This window comes from Drosophila sulfurigaster, chromosome 2L (assembly GCF_023558435.1).
Source record: "Drosophila sulfurigaster albostrigata strain 15112-1811.04 chromosome 2L, ASM2355843v2, whole genome shotgun sequence".
NCBI classification, from domain to species: domain Eukaryota; kingdom Metazoa; phylum Arthropoda; class Insecta; order Diptera; family Drosophilidae; genus Drosophila; species Drosophila sulfurigaster.
In genome coordinates this window covers 3,082,504-3,103,493 of record NC_084881.1, presented here as the reverse complement: position 1 = coordinate 3,103,493, position 20,990 = coordinate 3,082,504, and the positions used below count along the sequence as shown (strand labels likewise).

General features: G+C 37.3%; 3 protein-coding genes across 3 annotated transcripts; 2 read left to right on the top strand and 1 right to left on the bottom strand.

Annotated features, from left to right (window-relative positions):
• Positions 1-3,532: 3,532 nt before the first annotated feature.
• On the top strand, positions 3,533-6,618 carry LOC133845639 (leucine-rich repeat transmembrane neuronal protein 3). Its single transcript, XM_062280144.1, is given in 7 exon segments — positions 3,533-3,739; positions 4,267-4,806; positions 4,865-4,912; positions 4,914-5,053; positions 5,115-5,209; positions 5,277-5,389; positions 5,456-6,618. Coding segments are annotated over 7 exon segments (1,491 nt in total). The 5' UTR covers positions 3,533-3,616; the 3' UTR covers positions 5,888-6,618.
• Positions 6,619-6,943: 325 nt separating this feature from the next.
• On the bottom strand, positions 6,944-13,819 carry LOC133845579 (blastoderm-specific protein 25D). Its single transcript, XM_062280072.1, is given in 11 exon segments — positions 6,944-7,333; positions 7,406-7,517; positions 7,589-7,705; positions 7,707-8,013; positions 9,173-9,303; positions 9,305-10,998; positions 11,369-11,428; positions 11,532-11,766; positions 11,831-12,066; positions 12,424-12,754; positions 13,599-13,819. Coding segments are annotated over 10 exon segments (3,441 nt in total). The 5' UTR covers positions 12,719-12,754; positions 13,599-13,819; the 3' UTR covers positions 6,944-7,079.
• A 723-nt stretch (positions 13,820-14,542) lies between these two features.
• On the top strand, positions 14,543-20,446 carry LOC133845571 (uncharacterized). Its single transcript, XM_062280063.1, has 4 exons — positions 14,543-15,784; positions 15,881-15,979; positions 16,040-17,860; positions 19,140-20,446. The coding sequence occupies exons 1-4, from the start codon at positions 14,876-14,878 to the stop codon at positions 19,863-19,865; spliced, it is 3,555 nt and encodes a 1,184-aa protein (XP_062136047.1). The 5' UTR covers positions 14,543-14,875; the 3' UTR covers positions 19,866-20,446.
• The last annotated feature ends 544 nt before the right edge of the window (positions 20,447-20,990 follow it).

The window sequence follows — 20,990 nt, the reverse complement described above, 5'->3', positions numbered from 1 at the left end:
AAAAGAACGACAATTAACCAATGAGTCAACTATTTTTTTCCTTTTGCAAATAAGATCCGATTTTATGTAGAAAAAGGCATTTACTTTTCATTTCGGCAAGACAACATTTCTCGTTTTGTAGTTCGAAAGAATCTTGTGAAAGCGAAAACGGGAGCACCAATTATGAAATGAATACCGGAGAATGCCTGCATATATCCATATGGGAGAAGTAAAAAGTATACATACATATGTATTTATGTAAATATTATATAGCAACCAGCAATTGTCTTGTTTACATTTGAATAGCTGGCAATAAGAAATTTACCGTTGCCCATACTTTTCGGTTCGTGGAGGTGGAGACACCAGCACGAGACTTGGAACTGAGTGGCAGTGGAAACGGGAGATCAAGTGCATGTGTTTCAATGATGTAAGTGTTTACAACAAAACTGCATCACGCATAAAGCTATTTATATCGTGTTTATGTGGTCATTGCAGGTATGGGGGATAGTATAGTCCAAGTTTGTACTCCCTTCCAATGGCGTTGTGGCCATAGCCTAAGATACCCAGATTGCCTGTAGCAGCAATCCTAAGGGCCGATTTTGCGGCTATGGATTGCGTGTATAGGTTTAGTGGTTCGACGCCAGCTATTTCCTCGAGAGCTTTAGTAGGCGTTGACCTGATGGCGCCTGTGATGCACAGTGGCGCTTGACGCTGTGTCCTTTCCATGATGGTTAGGTATGTCCTTTTTTCCGTGGCCTGCCACCACACTAGAATACCGAACAACAGAGATGTATATCTACCGCATAAGATGAGGAGAGGGGCCCCAAGTGCAGCTAAGCATCTTTTTCGCCATGTACAAGGCTCCGGTGGCCTTGTTCACTCTTTTTAACACGTTGAGCTTCCATATCAGTTTGCTGCTCATGACCGCACCTAGGTATTTTACTGCTTGGCTCGGTTTTAGCAGAGTGCAGCATATTTTGGATGGGGATCACGCAGGTATCTTATACCTCTTCGTGAAGAGGATAAGGACCGTTTTGTCCGCGTTAATGTTGAGCCCGGTTGCTGCAGCATGGAACTTTCCTCAAAGTAAATTCCTTTATGGAACTCAGGGTGATTGAGCATTTCCCAGTTATCAGAGTGCTTATGCCATCGGCATAGGCAATTAACTTGGGAGCCCGTCTGTTTAGGACTCTCCACTCTCCTACATGGGTGCATTCAGTCGCGAGAGGTGGGACCTATATAAGTCACCTCTGTTGGCTAGACTCAGCTTATACTTATGGATAAAATCAATGGCATTTTTCGATCTAACATACTTACCAATGTCGGTACGTATAAGTTGTAATTAGGCGACTTCAGCCCTGCGACCGAGTTGCCCGACGCTATCGACGGTTCCTGGACCAAAGCCGCGTAGGCGGACCCTTCCTCTAGTGCAGGGAAGAGCTCCACCGAAGCTGTTTTTGATTTATGGAGCTGCAGCACACTCATTAGAGGGATGCAAACTACCGGGGCCCGTCTGCATAAACAGTTCCTCCCCCACCTCCTCCGTCTCGCCCTTCAAGTTGAGGTGCAGGGTGGCGTCGGTCATGCTCTCTAGACCGAGATCTGCCTCTACCTCCCCTGACCTGTGTGAGTGTCCTTATCCTTTGGATGGCGTTTTTTGAGGCGAAGGTACACGCTCCCTAAGCTCAACGCCATCTTCCCATTGAATGATCACGTGCTCCCCACCACTGGGTAAAGGTTCATCAACCTTCAGCACGGACCAATCACTCGTCGGAATGGCCGGGTTCTGCTTTTTAAGCAGCTGATGCGCCCGCTGGCCCTGCACAGCTATAGGAAACAGGACCTTCGTCCTCGGCATGTACGGAATATTATTCCTGTCCACCACGTCCACCTTGGCCCCCTCCCATAGTCCGTCCAGTTTGGGTACGGTCGCTTTCAACCAAAGCAATGTTGGGTCGTCCTTGCATGTCAGGATCTTGACACCATTCATCCAGCCAGTGCCTTCGAAAGTAGGCATTGGACAGTCTGGGGTATTCTCCATCCTGACAAACAGTGCGTCGACCAGCTTGCTATGGAGGCTAAGTTGGTTTTCTCGCATCCACACATTACCCCAGGCAAGCCTTTCCTTCTCCTGGACAGACAAGGTTGCTACGCCACTGAGCATAGCGTGAATGCGGATCGCCGCCTTATTTTTGGCCTTCTCCTTCAGCCCCCCGCTGCGCAACCTTGCAGGTGCTGACGATACGCCAGGTGACAGAAGAAGACGTTCCTCCTCCACCGTAAAGATTGACAGCGCTCTCTTGGTCCGAGTCGGTTAGGAAAACGGCACCCGCCCGCATCAATTGTTTGTGACAGTATTGTTGCAACTGATTTGGCCTGCACCCACCGCATCAGAGGTGTGACCGCTGGCGACACGCAGAGAAGATCTCTCCACCACCGAACAGAACCGCCAAATTATTCGCAACTTTAAGGGACCAGTGCGTGAGGGCGACATTCTGAGGCTGCGGGAATCTGAACGTGAAGCCAGAAGATTACGTTAAAAGCTAATAGTGCTATTCCCTTGGGATTTGTTTATGATAATATCAGGAGTGCGGAGGGAGTATATTACCGCTAGGTTGGAATAACAACACCATCAGCATCATAAACGATAATTTAGAGTAAAAAAAATATATGGGCATCTCTCTGGAAAAATCAAACACTACCAAAAAAAAAAAAAATTAATTTTTTATTTGTTTATACATTTATATCAATACATAAGACTAAAATACATAGTGTTGAAGTTAGAAACAACGCAATCATGGTATCAACGAATAAGAGTTTAAAATTAGTTGGATTAACATATGGATAACAACATGAATTCACCGGCGTTTAAATTGTTTGACCTCACAAGCCTCATCCGTTTCATATCCCTTGATTATTATTGTTTGAGGTATAATTTGGTATCTAACCATTAATCATTAATTAGAAAAAAAAAAAATCATGAAATAACGAATATTGTTTAACACGCAGTGGCAAGGAAAACGACCCATTTATTTGGCAACTATCAAAATTAAACTGGTATTAATTAATTAATTAATTTTCTAAAACCATGAAAGTTAAATAAACAAAAGAATATTACATCTTTATAAATTGGTCTACTTTCTTATTTAGCCCACAATTTTTATTCCCTCGATTTTTCTCTACTTACAAGCAATCTACAATTATAGTCAACTATGTACATATGTATCTACAAATGCATGTATGTATGTATAGTATGTATCTAGTTCTCTTTACTCTGAGAATAATGCTAATGCGTTCAAGGATATTATCACTATATTATAATGTGACGGTTTTAAATTATGATTAAAAACAAATCTGAAATCCCAACGACACTCAGTTTTTCTTTTCTTCTTTTATAATTTTAGTATTAATATAACAGCGCTTAACAACATTGCATTACGCATTTTATTGAATCGAAAGAGCTGTGTTTGTTATGACCAATAGTATCCGATAAGATTAGATAGCACAGTTGGAAGAAATAAGTTGGTTAAGACGAAAAAAGCAAAAAGTGAACAACTTTAGTTGTTAGTCAGTTATTATTCAGCGCACAGCATTGTTTTCAATAACTAGTGAATATAATATTTAATTACATGATATCATGAAGACAGTATATATATATATGACATTTGTTATATCAATGATTGTATTTCTGTTACCTTTGAATTCTGCAACCGAAAAATCAGAAAATGGAACAACAGTACCACCAGAGACAACTCTAAAAGTAAAAATTTTTAATACTATATTTAGTTATTCTAATTATGTGTATAAATATATACGTATGAAATTATAAATATACATTTATTCCTATCTACATAATGGTTCAGTTACTGACTCATAACTGTTCACACAAATACATATGTACATATATATACATACACATCAATGCGCCCATAGTTAAAGATATGATAAGATCATGACAATTTAATAAATTAATCGGTTATTTGGAATGCCACAACTAAATACCCTTCCGTCTTGCAAATTTTAATGAATTTTAATATACTAAAATTACAGTTTCGACTTGCTACACGATTTTATTACAAATTTGTTATGTTATGAATATTTGTTCTGCAAGAAAACATTATTAGGAAATATATTGATTTACGAAAAGCCAAGTCTTTCCAATATATATATAAATATACGATAATTGAATGAACGAAAATATGTACATATGAATGTACTTAATCCGATATTTTTTTTCAAATTATGAATATTAACTATATTAACTAACGAATTGTAAATTCTTTTCAGCCAAAAACAGAGGTTTTGAAAAGTGATATATGCACAAAGTGTTCATGCGATGCCAAGAATAGTTTGATAGATTGTTCACGAAAATTGGCTAATTGGTTTTCACCAGAAGAATGGGAGATTCTTCAAAATGGAGACATTACTTTCGAAACTATGAAATTGTCTTATAATAATTTAACCAATATTCCTGCACTGCCAACATATGGGGTCAAGAAATTGTTTTTGGATTACAATAGCATATCCTCGATTACGATTGGAGCATTCCAAAATTTGACGGAACTTACGAAACTTGATTTATCTAACAATCAACTGACTTCAAAAGCCTTAATACCAGACGTTTTCAAGGGCCCTTATTCCGTTCAAGACTTTGAACCATTGAAGAATTTAAAATCACTAAATTTAGGATATAACCGTCTACATTTATTAGATGATGATTTATTTGAGCACGTTCCATACCTTGAGGAACTTATTTTGTGCTCAAATAGCTTCCAAGTGATTGATAAACAAACGGAAACTGCGCTTTCAGGATGTTCATCCTTAAAGGTATAGTATATAACCAAAAGCAATTAAATGAATAAAAAATCTAAATTTGTAATATTAGGTATTGGATATATCATATATGGAATTAAAAACTTTACCAGAAACCATTTTTTCATGGACCACAAGATCTCGATACACTTATTGTTTCTGGAAATCTGTTTGATAAAATACCCAAAGCTTTTGATTATGCGGATAACTTAAAACGATTGGTTCTCGACGAAAATCCAATTGGTAACTTGGAAGGAGATAAGTATGTTTCTAAAACTCATTTTTTATGAGCATTTAATTTGTAAATAAAAATTGTTTTTAAGTATTTTTCCTGCGATGTCAAGCTTACAATACCTTAGTTGCGCATTTATGCCCAACTTATTCAAAATTGGATCTGGAGCACTCAGTGAACTTCAAAGTAAATATATTACTTCTGATGTGTATATTTTATTTTTTATATTCCATATATCATGTTGTTCTTTTAGATCTAACCGAGTTAATTTTGAGTGACAACACCCAGTTAATTGAAATTGACAGCCATGCTATGTGTAAGAATGTAACTGGAGGAGACAATTTCGACTATCCTCCTCTTGAAAAGGTAAAGTAAATTAAAATTAAATTGCTAAACATTTTCTGTTAATCAAAGTGTTTTTTTTTTTTATAGTTGTATCTTAATAATTGTAACCTTACAGTGTTACCCAGAGACTTAATTGTTCGCTGGGACAAACTGCATGCACTAGATTTACGGTATAACCCTTGGTTATGCGATATCTCCAACGAATACATGGTAAACTATCTTATACAACATGTGAACAAATCAACGCCAATTTTAGCATCAAATGTTATTTGTGAGAATCCGACTGAACTGAAAGGGTTAGAAGTTCTAAATGTCTCAAATAATAAATTACTTGGAGTTTTACCATCAGGAGCAAGTTGGGTCTGGATTGGCTTAATAATCGTATTATTGTCAATATTAGTCACCTTATCCGGGCTATTAGTCTATAGACGGGGCTATTGCGGCATAGGAAAGAAAAAGGAATCAGCAAGAAGAGCTTTATATAGTCGAACCAGTTTTAACGAAGACTTCCATATATAATCTTGTTGTGAAGTATTTGGCATCGTGACATGAAATTTTGGAATAATTTTGATTGTTAGGTCATAAATAGCTCATAAAAGAATCCCTTTATGTACATATGTATGTATATACCAAGCCTTCATTTGAAATAAATACATATGTGTTTTATGGCAGCAAATTTGTGTTAAGACAAAATCTGGATGACCATAAATGTAAGTATAAAAGAACGTGAGCACTATTAATGGCAATTCCCAATTTAATACTGATCTTTAAAAATGGATTTTTGAATACTTCACATCATTTCTTGGTAGGCAATTATGATGGCGGCTAAACACAGTAGACAGGGCGTATTTAACCAATGTACATCTTAGTATCTTTATTAATATCTCTCGTTAGTAAATAATTATATTTGTAATAAACTGTATATTTGGTTTTTTTTAATTTTGTATACTTTCAAAAAGTAATTACATATTTTGATCGTATGGTAACAAGCTTTTACTAAAACATAATACGAGCTGTTATGAGTTGAAAATATTAAATCGAGCGTTTACAAAATAAAATGTGTATGTATGTAGGTAAACAAAATATCCGACAAAACAAAGATTATTGGCTAAACTTAATGTGCAAAATAAATACATTTTGTAGGTAGGTAACAGCTTTGCAGGTCTTTTAAGTTTCATTGATTTTCAGTTTTTGTTTTTCGATTTCTTTATAATTTCACTACCAATAAAATTAACAACAATTCCAATGCACGTGATTAACATTGATAAATGTGCATTCTCTTATCTCCAATGCAATTAAAAATACTATTTTCTATATTTTCATAAATATATGAATTGCTAATTTGTAAGTTTGACATTGTATATGTATCAAATATGTATATGCAGTGCATATGTAAATTATATACATACATATGTAAAAATATGTATATCATGTTTTAAGTTAATCGATTATTGTATTACCAATCAGTACAAGTGTATTGTTCTTTCCTATGGATGATGCGCATTTGTTAGTAATCTTTGCGAAAAACATTAAGTCAACGGAAATTCACATGAGACGCATACAAAACGAGTAAACTAGTATGTAAAGTAAATTTGTATGTAATATTTATAACAATATCTTGCAACAGTAATGCCGAGTATATTGGTACAGATTTGACTTCGTTGTGCTCTTTTTTTCAATTTTTGTTCAGCTTTTTAGTATATTTTACTGTTTAAGGCATTCCTGATAGGCCAGTTAAGCCGCCACCAGTAAGGTGCTGCTGTTGTTGGTGTATTAAGTTGACGCGCATTTTTTGTTGCTCGAGTCGCTGCACGGTAGCTGTCAAGTGCGAGTTCTCCACATATAAGTCTTTTACAAGTATGTCAGCGTTTTGCAGGCGTTGTGTCTGATCGGTAAGCATAACAGTCTGCGCTTCTAGCCGGCCATGTAAATCATTGAGATCCACTTGATGCTGTCGCCAAGATTCTATAATTATAATATTCATAGAAACATGTTAGATATCTAAAAATATAGCCAATGTATACTTCAAATACTTACGCTGCATCAGGGACTCGGTATACTTTTGTTGCTGCTTGATCACATTTTGCAAATGACGATTACGCAACTCTAGTTGGTTTAGCCTTTGTTGCAGCGTCGGATGCGTGGTTCGCTGCATGACAAATAAAAAAAGTTCATAAGTCACACATATCTACACCACAAAGATAAAATAGTTGATCTCACCGCATAAGCCTTTTCAAGAACTGGACGTGCCTCCTGCAACTGTTGCAGTTCCATTACTAAACCGTCACGTTGCAGGCTCAAGTCTTTAATCTGCTCTTTTAGAGACAACTCAAAAAAACTTGAGGCGTTTTAGTTCCTCCTTTAATAGGCTTGGACTGTTACATTTGTCGTTGCTAAGGCAAGATGTTTTACTAGTTGATACTACACTGTGCGAATCAAAGCTCTTGTTCGATGCCGTTGACGAAGTCTCACAATCAGCAATTTCCCCCTCCGAATGCACTTGCTTGGGCTTACAAATAGGGGCAGGCGGGCACACTGCGGACGAGACATAGGTAGTATCCAAGTGTGTGGGCGAGGGCCCCGACGACGAACTATCAAGTGGTGTTGTACTGAAGATGGAGGTCTCGGATGTGGTAAGATTGTTTCTATAAAAATTAAATTAATAAGTAAAGCACACAAAAAAAAAAAACTACTGCGACTATAAGCCTTAATTAAATTTAAATGTTGATAATATGTAGTAAATGTTCTCAATATGATAAATCCACAAATGTCACAAATATGCATATAAACTCTACAATTTACAGGAATAAACAAAAAGAGATACACCTGAGATTGTTTGGTTATAAAAATATGTTTTCTTTTATTTATATCAAAGTTAATTAACCGTATATGGGAGTGTATTCATTGATTATGGCAATGTCGACATGGTTGGCGGCCAAAAAAAAACTAATCTGTTGTTTAAATGCTAATTTGGTTTAGGTTTTTCTTTCATTATTTATTTACTTGTCGATACAATTACAATTTACATTTAACATTTTAAATCGTTTTCACATTCTAAATTCGACTATATTTAACTTCTCTCATATATGGATTATATGACTAATTGTCAATTGCATATTAGGTATAGGTAGGTTTAACCGGCTGTCCCTAGAAAGAGCGGAGCATAGAGCAATAGAGATCCGTAGCTATACCGCTAAATGAATATAACATATTACTATTCATTTAAATGTGATGCTTTTCTAATAAATTATACAATGCAAATACAAAGGTAATTCTCTGATCGAATTTGTCGCGTGCGACCGTCTTTACAGTAAAAAAAAATAAACTAAAACAATTTTAAAAATAAGTTAAGACTTTGTATTAGCTCTATATTTAGAGCTAAGATTGATTTTAGAAACTTGTTCTGTTTTACGATAAAATATATAAATATGTTAATTTTTTTGGTTTGCGTACGAATTTGTAAATTTTTGCAATTATCAGAACGGAAAACATAAAAAAAAAATTCCAAAACCATTCTTATCTCTAATTAAAGTACTAATATAGAACTATAAGAATAACCTTTTCTTATTTTTAAAATCGTTTCAGTATATGTTTTTTTCACTGTAAGGATGGTCGCACGCGACATCCATCAGAGCATCAACCATATATTGTATTTACAATTTTTAATAGGTCAAAAATCTAGCAGTAAATGTAAATTAATCGCAAGAAAAAAATTAAGAAATAGTTTTTATTCGATTTAATTTTTAATCTACATTATTTATTTAACATTGAACATCCACGAATCATGCATATAAATGTACTCACCGGCTAATTACTTTCCGTGAAGGTGATGCAGGAAGCAATGCCAATGTTTTAGTATTACTTTCCTCTGTAGCATCATCAAAGGATTTTAGAGGCTCTTGGATGGTACTTTGGTGCCATAAATAGCTAATGGGGGGAACTGGCAGGGCTTTGCCCGACTTGTGCATTAATCTGATGCAGTGATTCCGGATTTATCTCGCTAGCACCAGTTAGAATTTCGACACTCTCACCGAGACGTGTGCGCAGATCTTCAATTTCGCACTGAAGCAAGTTAATTTGCTGCGACTTTTCCTCCAGCATTCGGATGGAGTTATTACGCATGGCTGTGGCCTCCTCCTCGAGCTCAATATACTGCTGTTCAAGCGTATCGCGCTCATCAATCGGCGACAGTCGACCATCCTTGCTGAACTGTTCTTCATACTCGCGAACCTTTTCCATCAACTCAGTAAATTTTTTGTCACTTTCAATCTGTTCGTCCTCGTAAATCTGCCGTTCCTTGTCGAATAATTGCCTTTCCTCCGTGAGCTTCGATTGCCAATAATCCTCACAATCCTCGTAAGCGCGCTGCATTTGCTCTAGACTGCTTTCTAATTCTTTACAACGAATTTCTGGTGTTGTGGCACGGCTACCACTATCACTATTAACCATGTCACTTGATTTCATCGTCGATGTTTGTAATTCTTGCTGCAACTGAGCCACTTTTTGTCGTAAAGTAGCGAGCTCCTGTTCATGTTTTTTACAGCATTTAAGTTCAGAGTTAAGCGCCAACCAATCGCCGCTGTTATCGCTTACCTCGCCATCTTCTGAACATTTACGTTGTTTCCCTAGCCTTGGACTTTCTTCAGTTATATGCGTTTTGCTCGGTGAGTCGCCTCTACGCTTGGTTGCCAAACCAACATTCACAGCTTCAAGCTCGTCGAAATCAGACGAGTCGACAGCAGATACTCCACAGGAAGCAGCAACCTGCTTCTTTTTTCTTGATTTTGTACGAGCTAAGTCGACGTACAAGTTCTCAATTTCTATTGTTAGCTCATCGGTTTTATCTCGCAACTGCGCGTTTTCCATTTGCAACGCTGTCATTTTTTCAATTACATGCAACATTTCATCGTCTTCTGAAATCTTATTCTTTTCAGAAGCCAGATCGATATGATTCTCTTGCTTTACAACTGGTTCTAGAATTTCGGAGCTTGCCAGATCCTGGTTCAGTTTGATATTTTTTTCAAGTAACTCGGTCAGTTGGAGTTGAGAGTTCTGCTGTTCGATCTGCAGTTCAGAGTTTTCATTACGCACCAACTCCAGATCGGTCTTCAACCTAATTTCCTCCTGTTCCAAACTCTTGATCTGTACCTCAAGTTTAGTAATCATGCCTGTCCAGTGATCCCGATCGTTGCTTATCCGCTGCGTAAATTCACGCACCATACTCGCATGTCTCTGTTCAAGTTGAAGCACTTGCTGCTTGCGATTTTCTTCCATTATTGCATGCCGCTCATCCACTTCGGCAGCCAACAATGACACACGCTGATTGGCAGCCTTGTTATCCGATCGAAGCTTTAGATTTTCACCGTGCTGCTGACGGAATGCCTGTCGCAGCGAACCCAGTTCCATCGCTTGTAGCGAAACCAAAGCGCGTAACATATTGGTTTGCGGATCTTGATCTAGACTTCGCAATTCCTCTTCCAAAACTTTAGTCAGTTGACTAAGGTTCACCTCCACTTCATCAAAGCCCAAAGCATGCAGCAATCCACTGCTATTTGCGATACTCGACATTTCCCAGGTTTCAATAATACTGTGCGCACTTAAGGTCTCGAGTTGGTGTGGTGTCACAATATCTGTAAATATAAATAAAAAAAAAAACATTACCAGTTAAATATAGAATTACTAAAATAGTACACTGTACACTAAGAATTATACCCCAAAATACCAGATGGGATATGTAAACGAAAGCTTATAGTAGAGCTCTATAAAAGCGTCAATTTGATTGTTAAACATAGAAGTTAAGTTTTGGATCAAATTTAAGGCCAATTCTTGTTCCATAAATTATTATACTTTAAACCTAGATCACAAATATTTGATATCAACTCAATGAAATGAGTTGGACTTAAGAGTGCAGGACAGAGTGCGGAAATGATTGAGTGGCTTTGGACAGTGAAATCAGTGAATTTGAAACTAGTGTTGGTACTTTGTTCCAAAGGGACAAACCTTTGCAACTTAAACGGTATCCGGCGCTGCAGTGCACTAACTGTGCTGTCTGATGATGGCCTGCAGTGTGTAGAACCAACAAGTGATTATTATATTTTTTTTGCCACTAATATCTAAATGTGTTGGATATTATAGAAATTTTGTTTACGACGTTTTCACTTACCTAGTGACTCCACGCTACTACACTCCTGGTTTGGTTCTCTTAGATTACTTCTATTGCTACCACTGCCGACTTGAGTAGCGACCGTCGTGGATGTTGTCGTGGAAGTCAGCATTTTAAATTGAAGGTTTTTGCGAGCTGGTAATGAAGCGCAACGCTTCAACTTACTGCCATTAATGTGGATGGAACGCAGACGCCGGCTGCCTGGTATATCGCTTTGTGACGACGAGCGTTGCACCTGCAAAATGAATAGAATACAATTTATACTAAAAGCTTTACTTCGACAATAGATGCAAACATACTTGGGCTATCTGGTCAGTGCAGCCATTGACACTTTGATGCGGATCTTCATCTGTGTTGTCCGAGTCTGTGGCAGATCGCGCATTTATACCAATATCCTGATGCGGTTTTGAACGGCGCCCGTATTTCTTAGTGCCCACAACTAGTTTTGGAGAAACTTCACGATCCGAAGCTTCTGGCTCGGGAGGACTCTCAATATTTGTGTTAGTTGTCTCGTCACTTATCACCAGGGATCGTTCTGGAAAAATAATATATTTTTAGATGGAAAGAGAACTAAGTTGGAAATTTTGTTGAAGTATATTTTGTTTTATTTCCAGATGAAATGTTTACCAAAGCGAACTGCCAATTTATCAATAATTGGGTCGGAACCCTTTTTCTTCTTATAGTATAGTCGTGTGCCCATCTTTTCACTATTAGCGTCAACTTGAAACTGAAGTAATACTCACTTCGTGTCCAATATTTATATGTAAATTACCGCACGCTACCTGACTATCAGGCCAATTATCAGTTACAGGTAATCTGGCATTCCCACTCATCCCATCGTAACTAATAATTAAAATTTTATGATCAACAGCTGTCGCTACCTTTACTTTACCTTTTAATCCTGACGATGTTCCTAATCCCGGTCGCGATGTTGAACCATCGAACTCTGTACCTAAAAAATGAAGCAGGGCCTCTTTAAACTGCTCAAACGAAACGCCAATCTTGGCGCTATTATTCGCGGTAAGACTAGAAATCAGTGCAGATCCTTGATCCCGAAGTTGCAAGAGTTGACAAAGTCGAGTCAGTGAAGCTTCATCGAGCAAACCATTGTTTCGTTGCTGAGCTGTCTCACAGCTTTGGAACATTTGATATAGTTTTTGCTCATATGGATCGGCTGACACTTCCATTATCTAAACAGTCACCAATTCAGTATATAGCCGTCGCTAAAACAAAATTCAAGATAGAGAAGTTAATAAAAAATAATGATTACTAATACATGTAGCTGCAACCAAATCATATCCATTGCCTACAGATTTCAAACTGCACATTAATTACCAAGAAAATGCTAAAAAACATTGGGAAATTATTGCTTATGTGCTCCTTTCTAACTCATATAAATTTGAAAAGAATCTTGAATTGATTGATCTACCACACACAACTACTTTATATATAAAATAAAGAATTGGGTAACTGGATAGAAATAAAAATACTTATTTGAAATAAATACTTTTTAGTTAATACAAGTGAATATACTGCGTGCCCTTACCCATTTGCATTTACTATTATGGGTCCGTTAACACATTTGTGTTTCTATTGGCAGTATTTGTCTTGAAGCTGCACGTCTTACTCTAATATTAATGACAAAGGTAAAAGAATGCATTAGAATCAAAGAAGAATGTTTTATTTTAAGCATTCAGCATTCATAATAATTTGGGAATATTGCTTAACATAAATTAATAAATAGCATGCAATAAAAAACTATTTCTCAACGAATATGGAAATTCACATTTTTCTAAATGCGCAAGCAAGACTTAAAGTCCTTAATACTATGTATTACATTTATTACATTACATTTATGTGTGTGGGTGTATGTATTGTACATACATATGTTTGTATGGAGAGATGTGTACATGCTTAGGCGCATTCGAATATTTATATGTATGTATGCACATGTCAATTCACTGCAATGTGAGCAGCGTAAGAAGAGATTAATCACTTTGCTGCGACTCTACAATTATGGATGTATTGCTAAATTTAATAATTATATAAATAATTAATTGTTTATACTGTGTTTTGGTGAAATCGATAAAGCGACTACGATTGTGTAGTTTTTGTAAATATTCGACTTCAGCTCCTCGGTAGAGAATCAAAATTATTGTTAACAAGAACAGTTGGTAATTTGAAACAATTAGAACCACATAAGACTATAAAATAAACAAAAAAAATTGCACAAATTGTTTGATTTAACACTATATACGTCAATTTTTAAGGTTTGATAAAAACATAATATAGTATAGCACTAGAGTGACCATACGCTGCATTTATTAAAAATACTAATTTTATCGAAAAATATAATTTACAAATTTTTCGATAAATATTTTGAAACATGTATGTTACTTTCTCTTGAAACTCGCCTTTTTCTCTTTGGTGTGAGTTTAGGAATTGGAATAACCACTTTCTTTAATAATCAGTTGTTGTCAATATTGTTTACCATAAATCTACTCATTTGCAATATTACTATTCGCAATTTAATACCCCAATTTGAATTGCTAATTTAGTGGGAGATTAGACTTCAATCAGATTAAATTATAAAATTAATCATTAGTAAAAAATTCCGATTCAAATCTTTTTAAAGCTTTTAGAAATAACGCTTAATGCAGCTCAGTTTTGATGCTCAATTTTGAAATGAATATTTTATATATTGTACTCCTCAGTTGTGTGACCAAGTTCCAAAGCATTTGGGATAATATCAACGTTGCAATATAAATCGTTTTAAAACTTGCCCAAGTCTCTAAGTAAAACGGTAAAAGAAAATGACTAACTTGATTATATCACTTAATTGATTGTATTCAATTCAATTTATCTTAACAGAAAAGCACTTTATTTATGAACTATTCATTGTGAAATTGTCGGCACCGATTACCGCATATGTGTTCTACAGGAATACCAATATTATTGTCAGTCACGATTAACCCATATTACAGCGTTGCTCTACGTGTAATCGTTAAGCCACCACTAAAACGTAGCGATAGTTTTGCAGCTCCACAGCGACATAAAAAACATAAAAATAAGTCAACATTTTTAAATTGTTAATAGTTATTAAGTGCAAAAGTTTACGGCTATATGATTCAAAATCGTGCATTATCTGATCATAAGTAAAGTTTTAAATCGTATTTCTAATATTTGTTGTTAGCATATATATTGCTCCCACGACTGCCACGGCCTCCTCGGTCAAAGAGCAAATTAAATAATTTTCATTTATTACGAAACTTAGAAATGCGCATTCATATGCATTAAAATTCCAACTTCGGTCCGGCGACTGCTTGCCAAGCAGCAATATAAAAATGGCCATGCATTCGTATATGCGGGCTAACGCAAACCAAAATCAAAATCAAACAAACACAGTGAGCGTGAATTTAAGTCCAGATGAGATGCATAGTTTCCTAAAGGATAAACAGGCTTGGGAACATGCCATATCGCTGTATCAAGGACCAGATCCCCTTGATCATTGGTACAACTATATCTGCTGGTATGAGAATCATGCGCATAGCGATCCAGAGCAAAAGTTTCGAGAGACCCTGGAGCGCTGTCTCACTGTGTACGAGCATAACGATTACTATCGACAAGATGTGCGTCTAGTGCGTCTCTGGCTCAAATACATTGCCATGCAGACAGATCAGCTGCGATTCTACCAAGTGCTGTTTCAGCGTGGCACTGGCCGTCAAGTAGCCGCCTTTTATATAGGCTGGGCCAGCTACTACGAGGCGCGTGAACAGTTCAAGGATGCCGAAGCAGTATTTAATCTGGCCTTCCAAGAGAAGGCACAGGGCAATGCCGAGCTGCAGAATGCGCACACCAAGTTCACATACGTTCGTTCCTTGTTCTATCAACAACAGCACCAACAGCATCCGAACCAGCAGCATGTGCAGCATCAGCCGTCACAACTACACCAACCTCCACAGCCACATGAGACAATACCACAGATGACTCCTTACTCTCACGCGCATCATCACCAGCAAGAACACCCACACCAACATCACCATCATCATCAACATCAGCAACATTCACAGTTACAGCCGCAGTCACACCAGACTTACTCGCAACCCGCTACATCAACGCCTTCTAGGCCTCACCAGCTGCCGCAAGAGAATTTTCAATCATATCAACAGCATCCTGATGAGCTTGCTTATCATCCTCATGCTCATTCTCATCAACAGGTCCCGCCGCAAGCACATTTTCAGCATCAAGAACAGGTAATATTTAGAATGAGGATGCGAAATGCAAGTTTAAATGAGATTCAACAAATTTCAAATCCAACAATTTCTTAATTCTACATACTTCATTTGCAGGAGCAGTTCCAACATGCAGCTGCTCCAGCTTCACACAATCAAGCGTCGCTTGACCATCGTCACTACGCTCCAATAGTTCACCAAAATCATGAAGATCGGGTAAATAAATATTGCATTACAGCACCGTTGCACACAGTGCTTACAAATGTCTAATTTTAGCCCGCCTCCCATCCACACTATGAGCCACACTTGCAACAGGTCATGGCCGCCGACGACGCAAATTTGAGTCAAGCGCAACAAGATCCTTCAACTGCCGAATCATCAACGCAAATTGAGGGTGTTCGATTGCCGCGGAATTTTCACGCATATGGACGAAACAACCATGAAACCTGGAAACCAGCATTGACACTGGAGGAACCAGACGATCCCTCAAGGATTTGTCACTATGCCAAACAGCAAGTATATCCACCAGGTGCAGGAGTTGAGTACAGTCCTGAGGAGCTGTTGGCACGCAAGTACGCACACATGTTGGAGCAACGTAAACAGCAATCACAGGCACAGTCAGCTGTTCGAAGCAATGAGCCAAACGAGACACAACATGAGCCACAATTAAAAAAAGAGAATATTTACTCAGTAGAACAGGAACAGCAGCAGCAACAAATTATGTTTGATTCCTATGAGTCACAGAATTCATATTACATGACCGCAATGAATGGTGAAATCTTTACACAAAACGATGACGAAGCTGAAGACGAACATTCAGAAGAGGAGGATGGTGATGTTGAAGATGAAGCCGACCACGATCAGCAGTCAAATCAATCAGTCGAGGAAGATTCGGAGGATGCGGAGTCCGATCAGCAGGTCGATGACGACAACGAACCAGTTAAGTCATATAGTAATGGTGCTCCGGCGGACATGCTATTTCGAGCGCAGACAACGTTTGAGCATCAAAACCGCTCCATTAAGATGAAGTTCAAAAAAGAACGCACTCTTGAGAGCAGCACCTACAGTGCCTACACCATTGAGAGCATTTACCATCAGCAACAGGAATTGCCTTCGCCTGCACAAATGCCACAAACGCCGCAAACAGCACAAACTACAATGACAACGCTGCCAGCGTCACCCAAAAATGTACAAGATTATAGTGGAGGGGCTGGGACTGGGACAGTTCAACGCCAACGAAATCTCGGACATCATTTTCATCCATACATGTTGTGCCAAACGTCGACACCAAAGAGCATTGGCAATGACAATCGCAGAGCGCGGGTCAAGGCTAGAATTGGCAAGTTTCAAGTGGAGCCGCGTAGTAACAGTAATTCCTCATGCTCAGTTGTGGAACAAGCGGTTAATGGCATTGATGCTGTTGCGCTTAGTGCTACTGGCGATGGAACTGATGCAACTGTTGCGATTGCACCAATAGACAATGCTACCTTCAATGATAATGCCAACTTTTCGTTCTCTAGTGCAGGCGGCTTGGACAATTCGAATAGTTCATTGGCAATGGCCGTCGATAGACTTCATTTTCGCGATGCCACACATGTGGCAAGTATTAGCAGCAGCAACAACAACAAAACTTTACATCCGCACAACAATAATAACAACTTGACAACATCCGCAAGGGGAACTGCATTAAATGACTTCTCCACGTTCCAGGAGAACTCATATTTTGCTACACAGCATGATGCGGAGGCGCAAGAACGTCGTCTTGCAAAGGCCTTGGAGACAATTGCAAGGCATTTGGCTAAGGAGGCAATTGATCCTTTTAATAGCGAACTCTGTCGCGCATTCCTCACAAAAGTCAATTTCCCAGGCGATGATGATGCGCACGCTAGCTACAAAGTTGTGCAAACGCCACTGCCAAAAATATCTAACACACGCACATTGAATGTCCTCGATAGCATACAGTTCAACATTGACAAAGAAGTGGGTCGCGGCTCTTATGGATCCGTATACAAAGCGACCGATATTCGCACCGGCCATGTTGTGGCTCTTAAGTACCAGAAGCCTCCAAATACATGGGAGATTTATATTTGTGATCAGGTAAGTGGTAGAAAAAGTACATTCGAGTGCTCATCTCTGTCGTTTAAAATGAATCAGATATGTAGGTCATGTAGGTATGATTGAGGTATTCCTGCAAAGGGTATGAGTAACAAAAGAGCAGGCATATGTAAGTGCATAATAGCAAAAAATAAGTTTAAATTTAACATTTATTTCAATATGTGCAGTATTAGCTTATTTTGGTTAGTTATTAAAAATATGATTTTAATATATATATTTTTTGTACTTTTTGTTGGAAAAATATTTGTTTTTATCGCATCTTAAAACATGTGATAAAGAAAGTAAAAAAGATCCTGTAAAGTTTGCTCGACTGTGAAATACCCGCCTTTTCACAAGTGTGAACAATTTTTTTGTACCTAAAAATGACAGAAGGGAGAATGATTTGTATTTATATATAGCGAGACGATATAGACATGTCCGTCTGTTTATATGAACACTTAGATCTCAGAGACTACACTTGTTGGTTTAGATTTTTTCCACGCTTATTTTCGACTCCGCAAATAAAAAGAAAATCGAATAGCAAATGTAGTTTTGATGCTAGAGTTTTATTTTTAGTACATGCGATATAAACAAAGTTTGTATTTATGATTTCCGAAAATTTTGTAGCAGTTTTTTTTTCTCAACAAACGCCAGTGATGCCATCGTTACACTATACTAAGGCACTGTTTTAAAAATATAGTCTTTGGTATATTTAACTATTTTTGCGCTGTATTAATTTTGTATGTTTTAGGAATAATACGGCACTGTTTTGCATTTATTAAAAATAGGTAGTGGGTACCTTACAGCCGAGAACACTTGACTTTAGCTTTCTTACTTTTTTTGCAATATACAAAAATAACTACAATACTTATAATTCCCGAAAATTTACTTACGATCAGACAAAAATTGTTGAAGTAATAAAAGAAATACTTTTGTTTAGAAAAATTGGATCACTTACTACGGGTCTTAGTTGATTTGGCTGACAATTCTGTATATTTTGAATGTAGTACTATATCAAAAGGCAAATATACCATTCGGTATATTTTGATTGTTTTTTGGGGTAAGAATTGTTTTGCTGTATTAATTTTATTTAAAAAGAGTAGAGAGTGTCTCACAGTAGAGCACACTCTGCTGAAGCTTTCTTACATGTTTTGTCGATTAGAGACACTTTTACAAAACATTTAAAGATATTTTTCTCAAAAAGATTTTAAAGATTTTTTTTCTCAAAAACTACTTCATTTTGATTTAGTACAATAATAAATCAATTGATCTTTAACAACAGGTCTTGAAACGTGTTCAGGAACGAGAAATGCTGCCAGGATTGATGGATATATCGACTGCGGTTATAGCACCAAATGCAAGCTTGATAGCTACTGAATTCTCTCCGTTTGGTTCGTTGCTAGATATTAACAACAAAATTCGGCAGGCCACCACAAAAGTTATGCACGAATCGCTAGTGATGCACTTCTCAGCGCAAATTTGCAATATTGTGGATCATTTGCATCGACAGCACATCATCCATGCAGACATTAAACCGGACAACTTTCTGCTGATGCGCGTGCCAAGTGTCGACAGTGTTGAACCTTCTCTGCGTCTCATCGATTTTGGCTGCGCCATTGACATGTCACTCTTCCCTAACCCTGAGCATACAAAGTTCCGCAAGGTGGTTCAAACCGATGGTTTCACTTGCATCGAAATGCAGGAGGGTCGTCCTTGGTCATATGAAACGGATCTATTCTGTATTGCCAGCACGGTGCACGTCATGCTCTTTGGCGAATACATGCAGCCACAAAAGCGCCCCGCCGGATGGGATATACGTCAAAAACTGCCGCGCTATCTCAAGAAGCATGTCTGGTCTAAGTTCTTCAGTGATCTGCTTAACATGCGTGCTGACAAGTTGCCTCAGCTGCAGTCAATGCGGAAAATATTCGAAGAGGAATGCTATCGCATGGAATCGGAGTTGCAGAAACACATACGTACTTTATCCAACATATTGCATCGACGATAACAACAGCAACAACAAAAATGACATAATCATAGTGTCACTGTTCTTGTCCACCCTGTGCCCCGAATTGGGTATTTAACTAAACTACCAATGCGCTTGATGATCTGCTTAACAAACATACTTGATTCACTACTACATAGTCTGAGACTAAACTCTGCCCGTCTGCGTGAATTGAATAACTTTTAACACTACATTCATATTTACTCTTTCAAGCCCAAATACCCAAAAATATTTGTTCTAATTTCTCCCCATTAATCAAATGTAACTGAAGACATTGGAACACTACAGATCGCGATTGTGCTATCTTATGTAAATAATTTAATTAACACGTACAAAAACTTTCATCCTCGGCATTATAACGCGAAACAGCAATGTCAAGAAAACAAACCATGTCAAATGAAATGTAATAATTTAATTTTACTTAAGTATATAAAATTCACATCATATTTCCAAAGTCAAAAGAAGAACAATAATATGATCATATGCCAAAACACATGAACGCGTTAGAATGTCGATAATTACACCGCCATATTTAACACAAAAAAAAATATGGAATTATTTGCAATGTGCAAAAATACTAAATTTATATGCAAGGCATTCAATCGTTTAGATTCAGAGCAAATAAACTGAATTTTGCGATTCAATTGTATAAAATGAATTGCAAGTGCAATTATCGCCATTTCTATAAACTGTATCACATATGAGTTCTAAACTATACATTTTCACTCCTTGCTTTTTTTTATGACATTCTAAAGAACCAATTATGTGTATTAAAAAACGTTTGAATTGAACGCTTTTATTAAGCTTTCGCCCTAAATCGCTAGTCTACTACGTACACTGCATTAACATGATATAAATTTGGCATAATTTCACTAACTTCTAAATGTTATGTTTTTCATTCAAATTTATTAAATTTATACTCATTTGAATGAGATGATATGCAGTAAGAATTAAACATTTTCTTAATATATGCATAGGTACGGTATACGTAGGCTAGGCATATTGACCACGATCGTCCCAGCGAAAACATGGGCGAAAAATAAGAAAACAAAATTGGTATTTTGCATGTACAGAAAGTCACCTGTGAAGAAACTGGAAAAAGTAAAAACCAAAAATAAGTTGCGATCG